Source organism: Stegostoma tigrinum, chromosome 13 (genome assembly GCF_030684315.1).
Source record: "Stegostoma tigrinum isolate sSteTig4 chromosome 13, sSteTig4.hap1, whole genome shotgun sequence".
In the NCBI taxonomy this organism is placed as follows: Eukaryota; Metazoa; Chordata; class Chondrichthyes; order Orectolobiformes; family Stegostomatidae; genus Stegostoma; species Stegostoma tigrinum.
In genome coordinates, this window is record NC_081366.1 from 10,464,450 (window position 1) to 10,489,645 (window position 25,196).

The 25,196-nt window shown below is 44.5% G+C and overlaps 1 protein-coding gene across 1 annotated transcript in view; it reads left to right on the forward strand.

Annotated features, from left to right (window-relative positions):
* The window catches only part of LOC125458180 (calcium/calmodulin-dependent protein kinase type II subunit alpha), a 230,534-nt gene that overhangs the window by 140,884 nt on the left and 64,454 nt on the right, over positions 1 to 25,196 (forward strand). The window contains exons 4-6 of the mRNA XM_048543163.2: positions 4,192 to 4,246; positions 9,168 to 9,233; positions 15,353 to 15,425. Of these exons, the coding sequence (XP_048399120.1) occupies positions 4,192 to 4,246; positions 9,168 to 9,233; positions 15,353 to 15,425 (194 nt within the window). The remainder of the gene's footprint in view (positions 1 to 4,191; positions 4,247 to 9,167; positions 9,234 to 15,352; positions 15,426 to 25,196) is intronic.

A 25,196-nucleotide genomic window follows, 5' to 3' on the forward strand; every position in this document is an offset into this window, starting at 1 on the left:
CTGGGACATTCACCTGGAGGATCATCAACATGGTTAAAGGTCAAAAATCACATGTCACTAGGTTATAGTCTAACAGGTGTATTTGAAAACAGACCCTTGCGGCACCTCCACATCACAACATGGTTAAAAAAATCTCCTCGGTCTGCCTGAAAGTTGCTGGTCTTCCAGTGCAGTGGGTTGTCCTAGATTGAGTGTTACAGACTGGCTCAGTCCAAGACCTCAGACCATGGTGCTGTGGGATGCATTAAAGCCCAGGGCAGCTATCACAGAGCTTCAGTGGGAAAGGTCACTGTCTGAGGCCTTTCAGCCAGAGTACACCAAAGGGCTAGAATCTGCAGAATCCCTCAGGCTGTATCCCTGACAAAGGAAATGCATTGTGACAATGAAGGGTGTTGGAATACCCCAGATTGGAATATTGTGTATGGACACAAGCTTGCAAGTTTTGAGAATATTTGTAGCTCAGGTTGAGGTTCTGGATGTGAGTTTGCTCGCTGAGCTGGAAGGTTAGTTTTCAGACGTTTCGTCACCATTCTAGGTAACATCATCAGTGATCATTGATTTGGAGCCAATCTACCATCCCCTGAGAAAAAGAACAGGAAATGACATCACCAACGCAGGAAATGACATCACCAACCCAAGGAAACCTAAATAGATAAATAGAAAGCGGGACATAACACCAGCGCTTCGTCGGAGGCTCACTGATGATGTTACCTAGAATGGTGACGAAACGTCTGAAAACTAACCTTCCAGTTCAGCGAGCAAACTCACATCCGGAGACAAGCTTATTTCTATTTCACTTTGTGTAATTTTCATTTTGACATGTTTTGCCCTTGGGGTGTATGCCTGACCTATTGTAAACTCAAACAATTATAGACATACTGAGGCATCTAAGAGTGGAAATAGCTGTATAGAGACAAATTGAATTCTATTTCAAATTCCATAATTATCAAGTCGAAATGTTTTGTAATGTACTTTAACAAATTTTACGAATGGTTTTAATTGTGTGAAAGCAATGCAAATTCTCTGAGTGTATAAAACCGCCAATTATCAACCTTTTCTCCAAATCTCTTACCCCCATCTACCCAATGTTCTTCATACCCTTCACCTCTACTCATCCACCTTCTCCCCATATCCCTCACCGTCCACCCACATTCTACGTAAACCCGTCATGCTCACCCAACTACTGTCACATTATATCCTTCACCTGCATCCAACTTTACCCCATATCTTCCACCCTATCCAACCAATCTCTTCCCATACATCTCACTGGCACTCGCTTACTCCTCATATCTCTTATCAATGCCACACCTACTCACATGTAGCCAATGACCATTTCCGCATACCCCTTATTCCCAACCAAACCACATGCTTCCCACATCCCTCACTCCCATCCACAAGCCCTCAGTGGAGAAGATATGACTGTGCAGTATTACTGCTAGACTGTTAATCTTTACATCAGCGAATGTTCTGGGGAGCCAAGTTCAAGTCCTGTCACAGCAGATGGTAGAATTTGAGTTCAATAAAAATTTGAAATTAAGAGTCTATTGAATACTATGGAATTATTGTAAGGGAAAAAACACATCTGGTTCAATATGCCTTATAGCGAAGGGAAACAGCTGCCCTTACCTGGTCTGGCCTATATGTGACTTCAGACCCACAGCAATGTGATTGACTCTCAACTGCCCTCTGGGCAATTAGGGATGGACAATAATTGCTGGCCTGCCCAGTAACACCCACTGAATAAAAATAATCCTTCAACCCCAGCCAACTACCCTCTCCCCATATCCCCCATTCCTAGCAAACCAACTTCCCCGCTGACCCCTCTGCCCCAGCCAAACACCTTTTCCCCACATCGCAAATCCCAAACCTTTGCCAGTGACCGACGTAGTTGCGAGTCGTGGAAATGTTAGGTATCTGAAGTATGCAGCTGAACTGGGCTGATTTCTCTGTCTCCCATTTTTAACATGCAATGTCAAATTCCTTATCTTTTAGACTTATACACCAAACCTAACAGGAGATAAAAGAAAATAAAATGTGAGGCTGGATGAACACAGCAGGCCAAGCAGCATCTCAGGAGCACAAAAGCTGACGTTTCGGGCCTAGACCCTTCATCAGACCCTCCGATGAAGGGTCTAGGCCCGAAACGTCAGCTTTTGTGCTCCTGAGATGCTGCTTGGCCTGCTGTGTTCATCCAGCCTCACATTTTATTATCTTGGAATTCTCCAGCATCTGCAGTTCCCATTATCTCAGGAGATAAAAGAAATCTCCTTTTGAAGTTTAAAGACAAAGAAGGGAGTTGTTCAGACCAGCAATTGGTGAGAAGGAGCTGGTGGGGCTAGTAAAGAGTTGGCACAGTGGCCCAATGGTTAGCTTTGCTGCCTACCCAGCACCCAGGGGCCCGGGTTCAATCCTAGCCTTGGTCAACTGTCTGTGAAGTTTGCACATTGCCCCCGTGCCTGCATGGGTTTCCTGTAGCTGCTCTAATTTTCTCCAACAGAGCACAGGTTAGATGGATTGGCCATGCTAAATTGCCCATAGTATCCAGGGGCAGGCAGAATGGATTAAATGGGAAATACAGGGTTACAGGGATGAGATGGCTCTGGGTGAGATGCTCTTCAAAGGGTCAGTGTGAATTTAGTGGCCTGGTTCCACACTGTAGGTGACTGTGAGCTGGGTGTGGTGGTTAACATTTAATGGCAGGGTATGAACTTCTGATGAAGCTTTCTGAATTTTAAACAAAGACTGCTGCAAATAGTTAGGTCAACCATCTGTATGCTTCTGAATGTAATTCTCAATTTTAGAAATTAATGTTTTCACTGTGCAAAACTGGGGCATCTATTTGAAAAACTAGCAAATAAAAACTCGTGGACTAAATGCAAGCCAAACAAGCTTAAATCTGTGTTTATCTTCCAAAAATCAAGCTGATAGTGAAAGAAAACATAAAGAATGTATGTCCCTTCTCTAGCCCTCTTTGGAGAACTGGGTAGTCAGGTGAGAAGTCAATTACATCCATTAGAAATATAAATTGTTCATATGGGTTTCTGAATCAAAGTGCTGAGTTGAAAGTAAAATAATACGTTTTCATCTCTTCTTGAAATCCCAAAGTACACCACAGTGTCATTGAAATGTGCTGTTAGGAGTCCAAGATTCTTTTGTTTAGTTTTGCTTGGCATAGCCTCTATCTCATTGGATGAAGACAGCCAACATGAGATGATTTTTAGTTGAGTCTACACTTAAAGGAAACAAAATACCAACTTTACCCTTTATTGCACAGAATGTGGATGGAACTCAGGTTTAGTTTGAATTTGTTCAGTTGAAAACACCGGGATTTGCCTCATTTGCAGCTGGAGGTGAAAATCTACAATTGTCCTCATATAGCCTTTTGGCAGAAAGCAACCAGTGGACTTAGTTTGGAAGCTGTGAGGAGGCAGTTACATATCTGGTGGTAACCAGAATAAGAAACTGGGCCAACTGAAGTGGTGAGTCACTAAAAACAACTTGGAGGTTTGCTTTGCCAAAAAAAACCCCATGGAAGGATCTTTGTAAAATATTCTCCCAAAGAATATCTAGAGCTAGGAGAATTACAGTAATTTCCAGAGGTCTGTGGCATCCTTTATAAGCTGGTCATAAAGAAGTTAACGAACCATAAGGATTTCTGTAACAGCAAGGAAATTCTTGGAGTTAAGTAAAATGTAAAACTCAGTTCAAAGGGTAAATGATTCTAAACTATAACATTGTTAATAATGCTTGTTTGTTTGACTCTTACATGGAATAAAGCTTGTTTTTGTTTCAAAAGTGAGATCTTGTGGTATAATTGTTTCATTAATTACAAAGTGCTTGGCTTTCTCTTTAAACATTAACAAGTCCTGGCAGGATTGTAACAGGGCTGTCTATGTAATTAATACCTACAATGACCCTCAACAGTTCATGTTATTTGCCTAGATAGACAGCTGCCTAGGCTAAGCATGGATAAGGAAGAGAAAAATAATTGCAGAGGAAGTGCTGTGGGATTGATCCTAACTGGATTGCCTTCTAAAAAGACTCAATGGGCTGAACAGACTCCGTCTGCACTGCAAATAGGACTCAGTGGTGTAAGGGACGGAGACAGTTCTGGTTGGTTCCTAGCATCAATCAGTCTGTTGGCTCAAGTGTTCCCTTCATGCATTTTCATTCTTCTTCTTTGTTTTACAGTGAGACTGCATGACAGTATAGCTGAGGAAGGCCATCACTATCTGATCTTTGACTTGTAAGTAGAACATCACATTTTTAAAAACTTCATATTTAACATCATGTTCACTCCCTCACTACTTCCTCATAAGTAATTATTGATTTGAATGATGATTTCATGTAAACATGTATAGCTTGAAGTCAAAATACCATGGGTTTAAGCCTCACTCCAGAGATTGGAGTCCAGTGTACGGTCAGGGAGTGCTGCACTCCTGGGGATGGGGAATTAGTGGGAGTGTGTTGCACTGTCAGTAGAGAGGGGGCAATACTGAGGTAGCGCTGCACTGTCAGAGGGTCAGTACTGAGGGAGTGCTGCACTGTCAGAAGGTCAGTACTGAGGGAGTGCTGCACAGTTAGAGGGTCAGTACTGATGGAGTGCTGCACTGTCAGAGGGTCAGTACTGAGGGAGTGCTGCACTGTCAGAAGGTCAGTACTGAGGGAGTGCTGCACTGTCAGAGGGTCAGTGCTGAGGGAGTGCTGCACTGTCAGAGAGTCAGTACTGAGGGAGTGCTGCACTGTCAGAGAGTCAGTACTGAGGGAGTGCTGCACTGTCAGTGACCAAGGACTGAGAGAGTATAGCACTATGAGAGGATCAATACTGAGAGAACATTGCACTGTCAGAGGGTCAGTACTGAGGGAGACCTGCACTGTCAGAGAGTTAGTACTGAGGGAGTGCTGCACAGCTGGAGGGTCAGTACTGAGAGGGTGATGCATTATCTCAGGGTCAGTGTGGAAGCTGCATTGTTGTTGGTTAATCTAGAGGTGTATGTTGCATTATCGGAGTGAGTGCTACAAAGTCAGAAAGAGTTTTGTTGGAGAGCAGCACTGAGTGAGTGCAATCAGAGCGCTCAGTCTGCAGCAGAACAGAAAGATTTATTTTGTCACAATGGAGAGCGTACCAGAAGACAGATGATTGAATTAACACTTTTATATCTAATATGTTATTGGGTTTTAAAATTACCAACCTGATTTGTCCCTCCCTATCTGTGTAATCTCCCCCCAAGCTTTAACCTTTATCCTCTTTCTTGCCTCCAATTCTAGCTTCTTGAAAATTCCACACTCCCTTTGATTTCAGTCAACTGCACCCTAAACTGTAGAACAGACTTCCAAAAAATCCACTTTTCTGACTTTCTCTCTTGCTCGCTGTCTATCTTTGTCCCACTTTAAGATGCTTCTTTCATCTTTGGTCACCTACCCTACAGATTTCTTCATGTGATTTGTGTGGCATAGTCCCAGATGGCCACCAATGGACCCGTGTGGTGTTTGCCATCTCCACCAATACATTATCATAGTTAAAGAGTTTTCGAGATAGGTCACTGCCATCAATCCTCCTTTGTTTTTGCTTTATCTGAGGGTCTATCTCGTTGTTGAGGATATACCACAATAGAATGTCTACAGAAGAAGTAATGTTCTCAGATTACAAGAACTTTTCTGACATGACAGTAATAAACAACTCGGTTGGTGAGGCACATTGACCCAGACCTTAGGAAACTGGCACAAATCCATCTGCTCCCTCCAAAAGCTGGAGTAGAATTCCTTTGCTCCACCCACAGAGTGTGTGTGACTTGAGTGGAATGGATGGAAATTATGGATCATGAACACTAACTCCTTCAGGACAATTACAGCATTTGGTGTTAATTTCTGTTTAATAACTGCTTCTTTTGTGCAACTTGTGATGTTAAAGGGGCGATATATAGATGCAAGCGATTGTTGTTTAATGCCAGTAATTTGAGTCATCACTTTGGTCTAAATATTAGCCATGTGCTAAGCAAGTGTTTAATTCATTTGTTTTTCTTGCAGATTGTCTCTCTGTCTCAGGCATGAGCTTTATCATACTCAGGATGTATGTGCACCAAAAGTAATGATCAAAAAGTGGACAATCAATATGTCAAAAGGGTTCCATTTGTTCAACTAATTTATATTGCTATATCCTTTCCTGTCCCTGTGTTGTAAATCCATATGTTAGCAGCATCAGAATGTGCTGGGAGTGTATGAAAGTGACAGTGTAAATAAACCTTTCCTGTGCTATGCCTGTCCTGGGAGTGTTTGATGGAGACAGAGTCGAGAAAGACTTTATTTTGTATGTAACCCCATGCTGTGCCTGTCCTGGAAGTGTCAGAGTGGACAGTGTAGAGAGAGCTTTACTTTATATGTAACCCTGCATTGGAGCTCTCCTGGGCATGTTTAATGGGTTCAGTGCAGAGAAACAGTGTAGCATTCCATGGAAGGGTCACTGGAGACATAATGTCAATTCTGGTTTCTCTCCACAGATGCTGCCAGACCTACTGAGCTTTTGCAGCAATTTTTGTTCTTGACAGTGTAGAGGAAGATATACTTTGTATCTAGCCCTGCGCTGTACTTGTCCTGGGTGTGTTTGATGGGACATTATCGAGAGAGCTTGACTTTGATTCTAACCTATGCCATACCTATTCTGGGAGTGTTTGTTAGGGACAACGTAGAGGAAGCTTTAATCTGCATCTGAACTATGCTGTACAAGTTCTGGGAGTGTTTGAGAGGGACAGTATTGGTGGAACTTTATTCTGACTTAACTCCAGGCTCTACCTGTCCTAGCAATATTTGATGGGGATAGTATATAGGGAAGCTTTACAATCTACCTCAACTGTGTTGTACCTATCCAGGGAGTGTTTGGTGGGGACATAATAGGGGGAGATTTACTCTGTACTGAACTCTTCTGTATCTGCCTTGGGCTGGTTTTCTGGGGCAAATTAGAGGACCATTATTTTGTATCTAACCAACGCTGACTAAATTGAAGCCTGAAATCATCTGTCATCTGGAATAGAATAAAATTCACTGGATGTGAAGTGTCAGGTTAAACAAAAGGATAGAATAAATCGAGTCCAATAATCAGGCAGCGTTCTGTCATATTTGGCAGAACATTGAGTAATCAAACTTCCATATCCAACCATTCCATGGAGAAATGATTGAAGGAATAAACAATATTTTATGTACACTGGGGCATGTGCACTTGTATCTTTTTTAGTACACCCCTCAGGCAATGTCATCCTTTGAATATTTATCAGATCTACTTCTCAAGAAAGTAAGCTTTGCATTTATACAGTGGGATTCATAGACAATGAAATTATTTTAATGAGGGTAGTTGCAGTTAGATTGAATTAAATTTAGCAGCAGATATGAGCACAAGCTACCACAACATGAAAAATGATCAAACAATTTTATTTGTACATTCTGTTAATGTAGAGACAAAAATATGACCCATGAATCTGGGGAGATCTACCAAGCCCTCCACACCCCACACCCCCCACCCCATGCTCCTTTTCATCAAACTATTGGCTATGGGTTTTTATTTCCACCTGAAAGGACAGACAGATGGGGCCTCAGTATGTTGTTTTATCAGAAAAGCAATAGCTCTGACAGTGCAAAACACCCTCAAAACAACCATAAGGACCATAAAAACTGCGGTACAGAAGTAGGCCATTCAGTCCATCAAGTTTGCTCTCCCACTCAATGCCTGATCTGATAATCGTCAGATCTGCTTTCCTGCCTTATCCCTATAACTCTTGTTTCCCTTACTGATGAAAAATGTGTGTCTCTCAGCCACAGCAACCCAGTCTAGACAGCCCTCTGCAGTAAATAATTCCACTGATTCACTACCCACCGAGAGAAGAAATTCCTCTTCATTTCTATCTTCAATGGCTAAGCCCCCTAACAAGAAGTTATGCTCTCTGTAGTCTTTCCTCATTTAAGGAGTATTCGACTCTTCTATTCTTCCTGCCTAGGCGCATAATCTCATTTCCACTGCAGAAAGTTCCAAAACAGACAATTTTGGGGGTCATCATACATGAATCACAGAAGCTGACATCCAGTTTCAGTAGGTATTAGGGACTATTGGCTTTTATTTCAAAGGGAATGGAGTAAGACAATGTGGAGGACTTGGTTAAAATTCTTCAAAGCATTCGTCACAAATACTATGAACCGTTTTATACCCCTTATCTAAGGAAAGATACGCTGGCATTGGAGGCAGTCCTGAAAAGGTACACTTGGGTGATTCCACGCATAGAAAGACAGTCTTATGAGGGGAGGTTGAGTAGGTTTCCCTTGTACGCTGTGGAGTTCAAAAGAATGAGAGGCAACTTAACTGAAATCTACCAGAATCTTAGGAGGTTTGACAGGTTCATTCTCCACTGGGGAGAACCTAGGACCAGAGAGACCCACTCAATGCTGCCATCCCACCTCTCACCCCAACAGTGCAGCGCTCCCTCATTGCTGATCCTCCGACAGTGCAGAATTCCCGCAGTACTGCCCCTCTGACAGTGTAGCACTCCCTCAGTACTGACCCTCTGATACTGTAGCACTCCCTCAGTGCTGCCCCTCTGAAAATTTATTACTCCCTCAGTGATGATCCTTTGACTGTACAGCACTCCCTCAGTGCTGACCCTCTAACAATGCTGCACTCCCTCAGTACTGACCCACTGACAGTGTATTACTCCCTCAGTGCTGACCCTCTAACAATGCTGCACTCCCTCAGTACTGACCCTCTGACAGTGTATTACTCCCTCAGTGCTGACCCTCTAACAATGCTGCACTCCCTCAGTACTGACCCTCTGACAGTGTATTACTCCCTCAGTGATGACCCTGTGACAATGCAGCACCCTCTCGGTACTGAACCTCTGACAGCGCAGTGCTTGCTCTGATCATTTGAATTGGGATCTCAGTGTGTAAGGCTTGAGAGTTTGCATTTGTACGCCCTCCTATATGTAAGGTGTAAACTTAATAAAGGTTGTGGAGTTTCACTGAACTGGATATGGATTACCTTCGATCAATAACCCTGAACTGACCTTACTACATCAGTCGGTTGAAATGGCCAGTTGTTGTCATTAAATTCTTTAGAACTGTAACACACTTTGTGAGTTTCATGCTTGCCATGTGTTTAATGAATTCACTTTCTCCTATCTCCACAGAATCACTGGTGGTGAGCTTTTTGAAGACATTGTGGCTCGTGAATACTATAGTGAGGCTGATGCCAGGTAAGCACACTGGTTTGAGACTGTTACATGCACACTCTCACCCAATTAGTTCTCGTCACCCTCTCTGACACAGCTCATTCTCAGATCTCTCACTCACATGGAGCATTTGGCATTTCCCAGATGGTAGATCTGGTCTCTGGGAATTAGACTGGTGTGGAGGAAGTGTGAGTGCAAATCCAGTTCATTCTAGGGTATCTCACTTTACTGAATGAAACCATTTCTATTCTTAATCCCCTTGTGGAACCTGGGCATCATTGGCTGAGCCAGCACTTATTGCCTGTCCCTGTATGTCCTTGAGAAGGTGGTGGCGAGCTGCCTTCTTGAACCGCTGCAGTGCACCTGATGTCAGTTGATTCACAGTTCCCTTAGGGGTGGAATTATCTTCATAAAGTACAGTTGAAACCAGTAACTGAGAAACTAAGGAGTTCAAACATTATGAAGCACTCCAAAATCCCTCTTTATGTTAATGTTCCAAAGAGTCCAGCCATTTACTTTATACCTTCCCCTTGCATTTGAAATCCCAAAATGCATCACTTCACACTTGTATGGATTAAACTGCATCTGCCATTTTTCCACCTGACCTTCCAGTTAATCTATATCCTGCTGTATCTTTGATAACCTTCCTCAGTATCCACCATTCCACCAATTTACATGTGATCTGAAAACATCCTAAACAGACCACTGACATTTTCAGACAAATCATTCATATACTTTACATACATTAGAGATCCTAGCACTGATCCTTGTGAAACACAATTGGTCGCAGACTTCCAGTCAGGAAAACACCCCTCCACAACTACCCTGTATTTTCTTTGACCAAGCCAACTCACCAGGGATTCCATGCAAGTTATTCTTCTGGACCAGCCTATCATGAGTGACCTTGTCAAATGCTTCAGTAGAATCCATGTAGACAACTTCCACTGCCTTACCCTCATCAGTCAATTTCATTACTCCCTCAAAAAACTCAACTTTGTGAGATAAGGCGTCCTCCACATAAAGCCATGCTAACAATCCCGACTATGTCAATTCCTCTCCAAATGCAAGTAGACCCTGTCCCTAAGAATCTTCTCCAATAATTTCACTACCACTGATGTAAGGCTCACCAGCCTATAATTCCCTGGATAGGTCCTGTTGCTCTTCTTGAACAAAGGGACAACCTTGGCTATTCTCCAGTCTTCTGGCACATTGCCAGTGGCTAAAGAGCATAAAAAGTCCCAGAAATCTCTTCCCTTTCCTCCTTCAGAATCTTGGGATACATCCCATTAGGCCCTGGGGACCTACCTGCCTTTATTTTTTCAAGACAGCCAGCACCTCCTCCTTCTTAATATTGGCATCCTTCAGAGTATCAAAAAAAAACCCTCGCTGTGCTTCTCCGTTGTGGTTACCAAAGTGAAGTACTCATTAAGATCCTCACCTACTTCCTCAAGCTCCAGACATAAATTCCTTCCGTTGTCCTTGACAGGACCTATTCTTTTCCCAGTTACCCTCTTGCTCCTAATTTGCAGATAAAAAGACTTGGAATTCTCCTTAATCCTATTTGCCAAGGACATTTTGTGGCCCCTTCTAGCCTTCCCAATTTATTTCTTACATTCTTTTCTGTTTCCTTAAGGTTCCTCAAGGGCCCTGTCTGATTTCTGCTTCCTAATTAACTAAATTTAAATCTTTCACTATTCAACTTCCCAAATCTTGTCTTTATTCATTCATGGGTTGAGAGAGTCACTGCTAGACAGCAGTTATTGTCCCATCCTTAATTGCCCAGAGGACAGTTCAGAGTCAACCATACAGTTGTGGGTCTGGAGTCACATGTAGGCCAAACCAGGTAAAGATGGCAATTTCTTTACCTAAAGGGCATTAGTGAACCAGATGAATTTTTCCTGACAATCGACAATGGATTCATGGTCATCATTAGACTGTTAATTCCAGATATTATTGAATTCAAATTCTACCATCTGCCGTGGCGTGATTTGAACCTGGATCCCCAGAACATTATCGGGGTCTCTGAATTATCAGTCCAGCGATAATACCACGAGGCCATTGCCTCCCCAGGAGTCATCCTTCTCTTTCAACCTCATGGCCATACTAGTCTGAAAACACCCGATCTCGTCTGATCTCGGAAGCTAAGCAGACTCAGGCCTGGTTAGTAATAATGCGAACTGCAGATGCTGGAGAATCCAAGAAAATAAAGTGTGGAGCTGGATGAACACAGCAGGCCAAGCAGCATCTCAGGAGCACAAAAGCTGACGTTTCGGGCCTAGACCCAGAGCTCTCGGATAAAGGGTCTAGGCCCGAAACGTCAGCTTTTGTGCTCCTGAGATGCTGTTTGGCCTGCTGTGTTCATCCAGCTCCACACTTTGTTATCTTATTTCAGGCCTGGTTAGTATTTGGGGCAGCACGGTGGCTCAGTGGTTAACACTGTAGCCTCACAGCGCTAGGGACCTGGGTTCAATTCCAGCCTCAGGCAACTGTCTGTGTGGAGTTTGCACACTCTCCCCTTGTCTGTGTGGGTTTCCTCTGGGTGCTCCAGTTTCCTCCCACAGTCCAAAGGTGTGCAGGTTAGGTGGATTGGCCATGCTAAAATTGCCCATAGTATTCAGGGGTGCATGGGTTATAGGGGGATGGGTCTGGGTGGGATGCTTCAAGGGGCAGTGTGGACTTGTTGGGCCAAAGGGCCTGCTTCCACACTGTAGGGAATCTATTCTAATCTAATAAAAACATGCTGTCCTAAATGTGGACAACTAGTTTTTTAACAAGTCACCCACATTTCAGATGCAGATTTACTTTCAAACAGCTGTCCCCTGTCCAGTTTTGTCCACTTCCTGCCTAATACCATTGTAATTAGCCTTTCCTCAATTTAGCTCTTTCACCCAAGGATCAATCTTACCCTTAACCCCAAACTATCTTAAAGTTTATAGAATTATGATCACTGTTCCCAAAATGCTCCCCCACTGAAACATAAATCACCTGGCCAAGCTCATTCTCCAATACATGTTCTAATACGGCCCCTCCAATTCTTGGACTACCTTTATGTTTTTTAAGAATCCCTCCTGGATGCACCTAACAAATTTTGTCCATCTAAGGCCCTGGCACTGAGAGAGTCCCAGTGAAATTAAAATCACCCACTAGAATTTACATCTTTCCCTGATCTGCTTACATATCTTTTTCTCTATCTCCCACTGGCTATTGGGAGGCCCATAGTATAATCCCATTGCAGCAACTATCTGTTTTTTATTCCTGAGTTCCATCCATGTTGCCTCGCTAAGTGAACATTCCACAAAGCCCTCTCTCAGTACCAGCTTTGACATCCTTCTTAATCAGTAATATAATTCCCCTAACTCTTTTTACATCCTTCCCTGTATTCCCTGAAAATTCTAAACTTTGGAATGTTGATCTGCAAATCCTGCCCTTCTCACAACCAAGTCTCTGCAATAGCTACCACGTTAGAATTCCATGTACTAACCCATCTAAGCTCATCTGCCTTACCAGTTATACCCCTTATATTAAAGTAACTACACTTCAAACCACTAGTCCTGCCATGTTCATTAACTGGCCCTGCCTGATCTTATTAGACTGACTTGATTTAGCCCTTCCCTTCTCCTCAATCACTCTACATGCTGACCTGTTGCTCTGGTTCCCACGTGCCCTGTCACACTAATTTAAACCCTCCTGAATAGCACTAGCAAATCTCCCAGCCAGGATTTTGGTGCCCGTTCAGTTTAGGTGCAACCCATCCTTCTCGTATACATACTACCTGCCCTGGAAGAGATCCCAATGAAGCAGATATCTAGAGCCCTCTTTCCTGCAACAGCTCTTTAGTCACACATTCAACTGTCTTATCTTTCTATTTCTAGCCTTACTAGCACGTGGCACAGGGAGTAAGGCCGAGGTTACAACCCTCATGGTCTTGCTTTTCAACTTCCTAACTAGCTCCCTGAACTCCCTTTGTAGGATCTCATCTCTCTCTCTGCGTATTTGTTAGTGCCAGTGTGAACAATAACTGCTGGATGCTCACCCTCCCCTTCGGACTATCCTGTGCCTGCTCAGAAACATCCTTGACCCTGGCACAAGGGAGTAAACACACATCTTGGAGCCTTTCTTGCGGCCACAGAAATGCCTATCTGTGCCCTTGACTTTAGAGTCCCCTATTGCTACTGCTTGCCTTTCTTCAACCCTCCCTGATGTTCAACAGTGCCACTGATCTGGCTGCTACTGCCTTCCCTAAGAGACCATCACACCCCAAACCGTATCTAAATAAACATAGGAAGTGCTACACTTGCCCCCACACCTCCTCCCTCACCCACATCCCAGGCCCCAAGATGACTTTCCACATCAAGCAGACGTTCGCCTGCACATCTGCCAATGTGGTATACTGCATCCTCTGTACCCGGTGTGGCTTCTTCTACATTGGGGAAACCACGTGGAGGCTTGGGGACTGCTTTGCAATAAACAACTGCACCTCCCAATAGCGAACCATTTCAATTCCCACTCCCGTTCCTCAGACAACATGTCCATCCTGGGCATCCTGCAGTGCCACAATGATGCCACCGAAGGTTGCAGGAACAGCAACTCATATTCCGCTTGGGAACCCTGCAGCGCAATGGTATCAATGTGCATTTCACAAGCTTCAAAATCTCTCCTTCCCCCACCGCATCCCAAAACCAGCCCAGCTCGGCCCCGCCTCCCTAACCTGTTCTTCCTCTTACCTATACTCTCCTCCCACCTCAAGACGCACCCCCATTTCCTACCTACTGACCTCATCCCACCTCCTTGACCTGACCGTCCTCCCCGGACTGACCTATCCCCTCCCTACCTCCCCACCTATACTCTCCTCTCCACCTATCTTCTCCTCTATCCATCTTCGATCCACCTCCCCCTCTCTCCCTATTTATTTCAGAACCCTCTCCCCATCCCCCTTTTCTGATGAAGGGCCCAGGACTGAAACGTCAGCTTTTGTGCTCCTGAGATGCAGCTGGGCCTGCTGTGTTCATCCAGCTCCACACTTTGTTATCTCTGAATGGTATACCTGTTTGACAGGGGGAATGGACGCAGGAGACTCCTGCATTGCCTGTCCACACGTAACTCGTTTACCTGGAGCTAGAATCTCTGCATTTGTAATAACTGGTCATTCTTGTTGAGAACAGATAGCCGGTCCATGCTTTCTCTCAATCTAGGTCTAAATGACAGTAAGTTGAGGAATTTGGCATAATTTTATAAAATCTTTACCTTTTGTGATGACTACAGAAATAATGGGGCTTGATTTCCAGAGCACCATCCCACTGAGGTGTGACACTGACATGAGGAACTTCATGTTCCTACATTTATGTGCAGAAATGGATACCTCCTTTGTTGAGAAAAGACTAAGAAGAAATTTAATAGAGATATTCAAAGTCATTAATTACTTTATCATAGAATCCCTAGAGTGTGGAAACAGGCGCTTTGGCCTGACAAATCCACACTGACCCTCAGAGCATCCCACCTAGACTCATCCCCCTAATCTACACATCTCTGGGCACCATAACATATCCAGTTCTCCAGGCCAGCACATCTTTGGACTGTGGGAGGAAACCCATGCAGACATAAGGAGAATGTACAAACTCCACACAGACAGTCACTTGAGGGTGGAATTGAACCCAGGTCTCTCGCACTGTGAGGTATTATTGCTAACCACTCAGCCACAGTGCCACTCCATCCCCCTACTGCTATGTGGGAGTGAATAAGAAATAATAATTATTATTAATAGAAGGGTTATTAACACAGATCTTAAATAATTATTAAGGGAACTAATGGAGAAAAAAGGGATTTTATTTTAAACAGTGAATTATGATTGGAATGTGAGGTCTTTAAGAGGGTTCAATGAAGGATTTCAAAAAGAAGTCAGATAAATATTGGAAGGGAAAATTTAGGACTCTGGGATAAAAGCGGGCCAAGAGGGATTATTCTACATCTCTGCCGAAGAGCTAGCACAGGATCAATGGGCCAAAGATCTCCTTTTGTGCTGAAAGGCCCTGTGATAACATCGGTTGAATCTCAGCCTGTTAGACCATGTTTGTCACAGTATGTACAAGGTCCAGTGATGATAACCTTTCACTCTTTATTCCTTTTGGATTTTTTTTTCTTTCCAGTCACTGCATCCAACAGATCCTGGAGGCTGTGCTACACTGTCACCAGATGGGAATTGTACATCGAGATCTCAAGGTAAGTCACCCTGATACTGAACAGGAATGCCCCTGGTCTTCCAGCTGGATCAAGCAGATTGATATCATCAAGGCCTTGGAGAGGGAATAGCAGAGATGTAAAGAGACAAAGAAAGTAGGAGCAAGAGGGGGAATCATGGCTGAATCTCTGTCTCTCCGCCATAATCCCTCCCTCACTTCAATTATATTGATTCCTCTCGCCTCTAGAAACTAATCTATTTCTTTCATCAAATATATTTAGTTATAGACTCATACAGCAAGGAAATGGACCCTTCATGCCACTATGCCTAACACCAGTCTACGCAAATTCTATTTACTTGATCCAAAACCTAGCCTGGATTTTTAAGTGCTCATCCAGATGCATTTTAAATGTTGTGAGAGTACCTGCCTCCACCATTATCTCAGGCAGTGTCTTCCATATTTCTGCTACTATCTGGTGTTTCCTGAGATCCTCTGCTTAAAAAGCACAGGAAAAGCCAGAAAAGCTCAGCAGGTCTATCAGTATCTGCGGGGAGAAATCAGAGTTAAAGTTTTGTGTCCAGTGTCCCTTCTTCTGAACTGATGGTAGCTGGAAAATGTCAGTTTTTATGCAGAAGATGCAGCAGGAGGAAGGGCTAAGGAGTCAAAGATAGGTGGGGATTGAGCCCAAAGAGAGACAGGAACAGTTAGACAGACAAAAGTGTGAATAACAGTCAGCATAGGAGAATGAATAGCTGCTAATGGGGACTATTAGTGGCTAACAATTGGCTGTGTGTAATAGCAGACCATGTGATAATCATGTGTCAGGTTGGGGTAAGGACGTGGCGAAAGGAGCTCAAGCTGCAAAATTGTTGAACTCGATACTGATTCCAGAAGCTGGTAAAGTTCCCAAGTGGAAAATGAGGTGCTTTTTCTTCCAGCTTGTGCTTAGCTTTTTTGGAGCACTGCAACAAGCCTGAGACAGAGATGTTGGCCAGGGTGGTGTGTTGAAGTGGCAGACAACTTGAAGCTCAGGATCTTTTTTTGCAGACGGAATGTGGGTGTTCTGTGGCGTGGTCACCCAGTCTACACTTCTTTACCCCAGTCTAGAGGTGACCGCATTGGAGGTAGTGAGTCCACTAGATTGTGTGAAGTGCAGATAAAGTGCTTTAAATTCATCTGGATGAAGGGACTGGGGGCATTCTGGCAAAGTTTGCCATCTGGATGAAGGGACGGGGGGCATTCTGGCGAAGTTTGCCATCTGGATGAAGGGACTGGGGGCATTCTGGCGAAGTTAGCTGATGATACGAAGATAGGTGGACAGGCAGGTAGTACTGAGGAGGTGGGGAAGCTGCAGAAAGATTTAGACAGTTTAGGAGAGTGGTCCAGGAAATGGCTGATGAAATTCAACGTGAGTAAATGTGAGGTTTTGCACTTTGGAAAAAAGAATACAGGCATGGACTATTTTCTAAATGGTGAGAAAATTCACAAATCAGAAGTGCAAAGGGATCTGGGAGTGTTGGCCCAGGATTCTCTAAAGGTTAACGTGCAGGTAGAGTCCATAATTAAGAAAGCGAAAGTAATGTTGTAGTTTATCTCAAGAGGGTTAGAATATAAAAGCAGTGATGTGCTTCTGAGGCTTTATAAGGCTCTAGTTAGGCCCCATTTGGAATACTGTGTCCAATTTTGGGCCCCACACCTCAGGAAGGACATACTAGCCCTGGAGTGTGTCCAGCGGAGATTCACACGGATGATCCCTGGAATGGTAGGTTTAACGTATGATGAACGGCTAAGGATCCTGGGATTGTACTCATTGGAGTTTGGAAGGTTGAGGGGAGATCTATTAGAAACTTACAAGATAATGTATGGTTTAGAAGGGGTGGACGCTAGGAAGTTGTTTCCGTTAGGTGGGGAGACTAGGACCCGTGGGCACAGCCTTAAAATTAGAGTGGGAAAATTTAAAACTGAAATTAGACAACATTTCTTCAGCCAGAGAGTGGTGGGCTTGTGGAATTCGTTGCCGCAGAGTGCAGTGGAGGCCGGGACGTTGGATGCCTTCAAGGCAGAGATCGACAAATTCTTGATCTCAAAAGGAATCAAGAGCTACGGGGAGAGTGCAGGGAAGTGGTGTTGAAATGCCCATCAGCCATGATTTAAATGGCGGAGTGGACTTGATGGGCCGAATGGCCTTACTTCCACTCCTATGTCTTATTGTCTTCACCTGGAAGGTGTGTTTGGGCCCTTGGATACTGAGGAGGGAGGAAGTAAATGGGCAGGTGTTACACCTTCTGGCTTGCAGAGGAGGGAGGCTTGGGACTGCAAGGGGGAGTTAAGGGTGAAGGAAGAGTGGGCCAGGGTGTCCCAGAGGGAACAGTCCCTGCAGAAGGCTGACAATGGACTGAAGGGGAATATACATCTGCTGGTAGCATCTCACTGGAGGTGGCAGCAATGACGGCTCATGATCCTCTGGATGTGGATGCTGGGGGGATGGAGTAGGTGAGGACAAGGGTAAACCTCCTCTGCTCCCTCTCCAGTGCAATCACCTCCTTCTGATAGTGTGGTGACCAAACTTTGGACCCCACACCTCAGGAAGGACATAGTGGTGCTGGAGCGTGTCCAGCGGAGATTCACACAGATGATCCCTGGAATGGTAGGCTTAACGTACGATGAACAGCTGAGGGTCCTGGGATTGTATTCATTCGAGTTTAGAAGGTTGAGGGAGGATTTAGTAGAAACTTACAAGATAGTGTATGGCTTAGAAAGGGTGGACGCTGGGAAGTTGTTTCCGTTAGGCTGGGAGACTAGGACCCATGGGCTCAGCCTTAGAATTAGAGGGGGTAAATTTAAAACGGAAATGAGGAGACATTTCTTCAGCGAGCGAGTGGTGGACCTGTGGAATTCATTGCCACGGAGAGCAGTGGAGGCCGGGACATTAAATGTCTTCAAGGCAGAGATTGATAAATTCTTGATCTCGCAAGGAATTAAGGGAGAGTGCAGTGAAGTGGAGTTGAAATGCCCATCAGCCATGATTAATTGGTGGAGTGGACTCGATGGGCTGAATGGCCTTACTTCCACTCCTATGTCTTATGGTCTTATGGTCTTAACTACACGTGGCATTCCATCTGTGACCTAAGTAACATTTTATAAAGTTGTACCAAGACTTCCTTGCTCCTATATTCTGCGAGCCGGATAAGCGTTCCATAAACCATCTTCACCACCCGGTCTACCTGTGCAGACACCTTCAGGGATCTATGGACTTATACACCAAGGTCCCTTTGTTCCTCAGTATTCCTGGGCACCTACTATTCATTGTGCATATTCCTTCTCTTATTAATCCTCCTAAAATGCATCACCTCGCACTTATGAGGATTAAATTCCATCTGCCATTGCTCTGCCCAATTTACCAGCTGATCAACATCAGACTGTAGCCTGCAGTGACTTGACTTGTATTCCCTTCTGTGGTAAAGAATTCTATAAGTTTACCACCCTCCGAGTGAAGGTGTTTCTCCTCATGTCAGATCTGTCTGGCCTACCCCGCACCCTGAGACCATCATCCTTTGTTCTTGATAGCCCCCAGACCCAAAAATCTCCCTAACCAGAGGAAGCTTGTACCTAGCCCTGTCAGAATGGTATATATTTAAAAATAATGATATCATAGATAAAGGACTTCAGGTATGTGGGGAGACTGAGATTGTTTTCACTGTCAATCCTCAACACAACCCACTCTCCCACATGACAGTTTCAGAACGCAGAGGGTGGTGTGTGTATGGAACGACCTGCCAGAGGAAGTGGTGGAAGTTGGTACAATGACAACATTTAAAAAGCATCTGGACGGGTACATGTATAGGAAAGGTTTAGAGGGATATGGGCTAAATGCTGGCAAATGGGACTAGATTAATTTAGGATATCTGGCTGGCATAGACGAGTTGGACCGAGGAATCTGTTTCCGTGCTGTACAACTCTATGACTCTATCTAAACGCACTATTTTAGAGAAATGCAGATGGCAATTCTTCCCCAGGTTCTGCGGCTATTATTCATCATTCAACCAACAGCTTCAATCCAATTACATTTTCGACATGAAAACAATTCTTCAAGAGAGGTTAAGAGGGGATTTAATAGATGTGTTCAAAATCATAATGGCTTTTGATAGCATAAACAAGACAAGAGTGTTCTCAATGGTTGAAGGGAGTGGGTGAGGTGTGTGGAGAGTATGGTGGGTGTGTGCTGAGAGGGAGGGGGTTGTTGGTCTGTAACTAGTCAACACAGATTTAACAGACTGCACAAAGAAGCTACAACAAAAACATTGAGCAGTTAAGGAATATTTTCACTCAAGTTTAGAGGAATGAGAGGATATGGGCTGGGATTTTTTTTCTCTTTGAGTGTAAGCGATTGAGGGGTGACCTGAAAAATGGTTTATAAAATCATGAGGGGCTTGGATGAGATGAATAGCAAAGGTCTTTTCCCCAGGTTAGGGGCATTCAAAATCAGGGGGCACATTTTTAAGGTGAGAAGAGAAAGATTTAAAAAAGATAAGGGGGCAATTTTTGTTTACAGATTTTGGGGTCATGTGTGGAATATACTTCCAGAGGGAGTGGTGGATGAAAGTACAGTTTAAAAAACATTTGAAAAAGTGCATGTATGAGAAAGGCTTGGAGGGAAATGGGCCAGGGAACAGGCAAGTGAAAATAGTTTAGGTTGGGAATATGGTCAGCATGGATTGGTTGGACCAAAGTGTCTGTCTCCATGCTGTATGAATCTATGACTCTCTGACTCTGTCTAATTGAGATATATAAGATGCTAAAGGGGATTGACAAAGTAGATACAGGGGGGATGTTTCCTCGTATGAGGCGATCTATAAAAAGAGGTAACACAGTGTGGAGCTGGAGGAACACAACAGGTCAGACAACATCAGAAGAACAGGAAAGCTGACGTTTCGGATCGGGACCCTTCTTCAGAAAATGAAGAATGGTCTCGACCTGAAGCACCAACTTTCCTGCTCCTCTGATGCTGCCTGGCCTGCTGTGTTCCTCCAGCTCCACACTGTGCTGTCTCCGACTCCAGCATCTGCGGTTATTACTATCTCTATTACAAGAGGTTACAGTTTTAGGATAAGGGTTAGGACATTTAAAAATGATGGCCTGGTAGCATTACCACTAGACTATCAATCTAGAAACCAGGTAATGTTTTGAGGCTTCGTGGCAGATGGTGGAATATAAAATCAATAAAAATGTGAGAATTTTCAGTCTAATGATAACAATGAGTCCATCGCCAATTGACAGTAAAACCCACCTGGTTCACTAATGCCCTTTAGAAAATGTGATTCCAAATGTACAGCATTATAATTGTAATACAGTGATGTAATTAATTGACCCTGGGTAATCAGGGATTGACAATAAATGCTGTCCTAGCCAGTGAGGCCCACATCCCATGAATGAATTGAAAAAGAATTATTTCTCTCAAACTGTGGGATTTACTATCCCAGAGTGTGATGGAGACTGGGACATAATTTAAGGAGGAAGCAGATTTTTAATTAATAGTAAGCTGAAGGGCTATAACGATCAGGCAGGCAAGTGGAGTTGTGGCTAAGATGAGCATAGAACATAGAACACTACAGCACAGTACAGGCCCTTCGGCCCTCCATGTTGCACCAACCTGAAACCAAACTGAAGCCCGTCTAACCTACACTATTCTGTTATCATCCATATGTTTATCCAATGACCAGTGAAATGCCCTTAAACTTGGCGAGTCTCCTACTGTTGCAGGCAGGGCATTCCACATCCTTACTACTCTCTGAGTGAAGAACCTACCTCTGACATCTGTCCTATATCTATCACCCCTCAATTTAAAGCTATGTCCCTCATGCTAGCCATCTCCATCCGTGGAAAAAGGCTCTCAGTTGTGATCCCGTTAAATGGTAGAGCAGGCTTGAGGGGCTGAATGGCCTATTCCTGCACCTAGTTCTTATGTTCTTATGAGGGGAACTTTTTGAGAAAGTGGGCTCTCAAGATGGTGATGGCAGCAAATAGAAATGTTCAGAGGAGAATTGGATAAATCATGGGAGTGGAACTGATTGAAAAACTGTTTTGAAGTGCTGATCCGTTTCTCACTGTCTACTGTCAATTAGCTGCATGTATCCAAAACTCTACTGCCCATCAATTAACTTTCATTATGTCCCATTTACCAGTCAACCCCAGGACTGGATTAAGCACAACTGTGATTTTAAAATCCCTATCCTCGTTTTCAAATCTCTCTGGCACTGTGCAGGAGTACTAGGATGCAAAATTCAACGCTGACTCACAAAGGAATAAAGACTTTAGTCAAAGATCTTAAGAAGTATCACAAAACAAAACTGACAGGAGTAGCTATCACATCGTCCCAGTTATAAATCTGCTGAAACACACGTTTTTACACACACGACACTTTCCTTCACCACTGTCCCTCCCCACTCATCACAAACCTCCATCATCCCCCATGCCTGTCATGCATCCTACTCCTTTTTACTGATCACACAGGGCAGATGTGAAATCTGTTCCTCTCACTCTTGACAAGCTTTTTTTTAAACTATTTATTCACAAGATATGGTGTCACTAGCTAGGCGAGCATTTACTGCCCATCCTTAAAAGCTCAGAGGTTAGTCAAAAATCAACCACATCACTGTGAGTCTGGAGTCTGCGGTCTGGGTGCCACAGTGGCTGCATTGTTAGCACTGCTGCTTCATAGCCCTGGGGACCTGGGTTCAATTCCAACCTGAGCTGACTATCTGTGTTGAGTTTGCACGTTTTCCCTACGTCTGTGTAGACTTTTGTCAAGTACTCCAGAGTCCTCCCACAGTCCAAACATGTGCAGGTTAGCTGGATTAGCCATGATATTCAGGCATGTGTAGGTTAGGTGTCTGTGGGAAATGCAGGGTTACAGGAATAGCTCTGGGTGGGATGTTGTTTGGAGGGTCGGTGTGGACTTATTGGGCTGAATGGCCAGCTCCCACACTATGGGGATTCTATGAAATAATGAGTCACAAATAGGCTGGCCTAGATAAGGATGGTACTTTCCTTCCATAAAGGACATTCAAAACCCAGATGGGTTTTTCCAACAATAACATTGGATTCACAGTCATCATTAGAATCTTAATTACAGGGTTTTTTTTAGTTGAAGTAAAATTCCACCATCGGCAGTGATAGGATTCAAACCTTGGTGCTCAGAACATTGCTGGGGTCTCTGGATGAACAGTCTGGCAATTGCACCACTAGGTAATCGCTTCCCCACATCCCCGACCATGTTGAGGCTGGAGGCTCAATTTCACATTTTCCAAACTAATGGTTGCCAGATTTTTGTTGAGCAAGGGGTGTTAAGGATTACTAAACACAGATGGGATGATGGAATTAAATCACGGGTCAGCCATGATCTAAGAGAGTGGTGGAAAAAACCTTAAGGGGCTGAATGGCCTCCTCCTGTACTCATGTTTCTTCCTTTTGAAGTTGGAGTTCACCTCCCACTCGCAGCCCGAACTGAAGTGGAATTTTAATGGTTAATTCGTATGGAAATACACTGGAAACTTTCAATTTCCAGCCCACATTTACTCTGTGCTCTGGGTTAATTAGCTTCCAGATCTTTGGCGAGCTGCTTTTTATGGGGGAGGTTGTCCATATGACATTCTAATCTAATCTGCATACTCCCACACTAAATCTGAGCAAACAAAGCAGTGCTCAGATTTAAAGTTACAATCCCTGAATATCATTCCTTCCTTTACTTGCACAAATAATTTTTCTCACACTAACAACAATCATAAGTTGCAATGATGTGGTGTCCTTAACACATTGAATTGCCCAATGGGGCTTCACAGGAGTGATTATCGAGCCATATTTAATGCAGATCCATGTTGAAGAGCCTAGGAATGACCTACTAAGGATTCCCAGCATTTTTCTTCTGTATTGAGATCGATGTTGGTCAAAGCGGCCTAGGCAGTTTAATTCTAAGAAACAAAAACAGAAATTGTTGGAGAAACTCAGCAGGTCTGGCAGTATCTGTGGAGAGAAAAAAAAACAGAGTTAACGTTTCAGGTCCAGTGACCCTTCTTCAGAGGTATCAGAAGCTTGGAATAGGTGGTATTTATGCTGATGATGGGGTTAGGAAGCGAATGAAGTAGGAGGAGAGTGAGTGGGTAGTGAAGACGGAGACCAGAGGGGGTGAAAGAAAGGTAAGCAGACAAAGGGATTGTTGCTAATAGATCAAGGCAGAAGAGAAGCGACATAGGTGATAAGAGGGGCTATGAGTAGTTGAAAATGGGTTGGCTGTGCTGAAAGCAGCCCAAGTTATGACAGAACCTGCTGGGTAATCTACATGGAAAGAGGTGTTCATGCTGTAATATTATTAAACTCAGTTTTGAGTCCTGAAAACTCTAAGTTCCCCTAGTAACAGTTGAGGTGTTGCTCGTCCATGTTGCATTGAGACATTTTTCCATCCCCTCCCCTGTCTGCTTTCCGGAGAGACCACTCTCTCCGTGACTCCCTTGTTCGCTCCACACTGCCCTCCAACCCCACCACACCCGGCAACTTCCCCTGCAACCGCAGGAAATGCTACACTTGTCCCCACACCTCCTCCCTCACCCCCATCCCAGGCCCCAAGATGACATTCCACATCAAGCAGAGGTTCACCTGCACATCTACCAATGTGGTATACTGCATCCACTGTACCCGGTGCGGCTTCCTCTACATTGGGGAAACCAAGCGGAGGCTTGGGGACCGCTTTGCAGAACACCTCCGCTCAGTTCGCAAAAAACAACTGCACCTCCCAGTCGCAAACCATTTCCACTCCCCCTCCCATTCTCTTGATGACATGTCCATCATGGGCCTCCTGCACTGCCACAATGATGCCACCCGAAGGTTGCAGGAGCAGCAACTCATATTCTGCCTGGGAACCCTGCAGCCATATGGTATCAATGTGGACTTCACCAGTTTCAAAATCTCCCCTTCCCCTACTGCATCCCTCAACCAGCCCAGTTCGTCCCCTCCCCCCACTGCACCACACAACCAGCCCAGCTCTTCCCCCCCACCCACTGCATCCCAAAACCAGTCCAACCTGTCTCTGCCTCCCTAACCGGTTCTTCCTCTCACCCATCCCTTCCTCCCACCCCAAGCCGCACCCCCCGCTACCCACTAACCTCATCCCACCTCCTTGACCTGTCCGTCTTCCCTGGACTGACCTATCCCCTCCCTACCTCCCCACCTACACTCTCTCCACCTATCTTCTTTACTCTCCATCTTCGGTCCGCCTCCCCCTCTCTCCCTATTTATTCCAGTTCCCTCCCCCCATCCCCCTCTCTGATGAAGGGTCTAGGCCCGAAACGTCAGCTTTTGTGCTCCTGAGATGCTGCTTGGCCTGCTGTGTTCATCCAGCCTCACATTTTGTTATCTTGCATTGAGACTTGCTGGAGCTCTGCAGCTGGCCCGAGACAAAGATGCTGGCATGGGATCAGAGTGGTGTGTTGCAGTGACAGGCAACAGGAATCTCTGGGGCATTTTTACAGACCAAGTGTAGGTGTTCTGCTTGAGCAGCAAACACAGTTGACCAGATTGACTGAAGTGCAGGTGAATCACTGCTTCACCTGGTTGTAAGAAGTCTGTTGCAGGCGGAGAGAAAGGCAAAAGACTTTAGGGAGGGAAACCCAGACAAACAGGGCTCAGACAATTACAGGCACAGCCATTGATGGTGGAGCACTGAAGCTTGGGAATTTGGAAAAGGCTAGAATTTGAAGGGTCACAATATTCCAGAAGGTAAGGTGCAGTGTCAGTTTTCACAATGTCCAGCACAACCTCA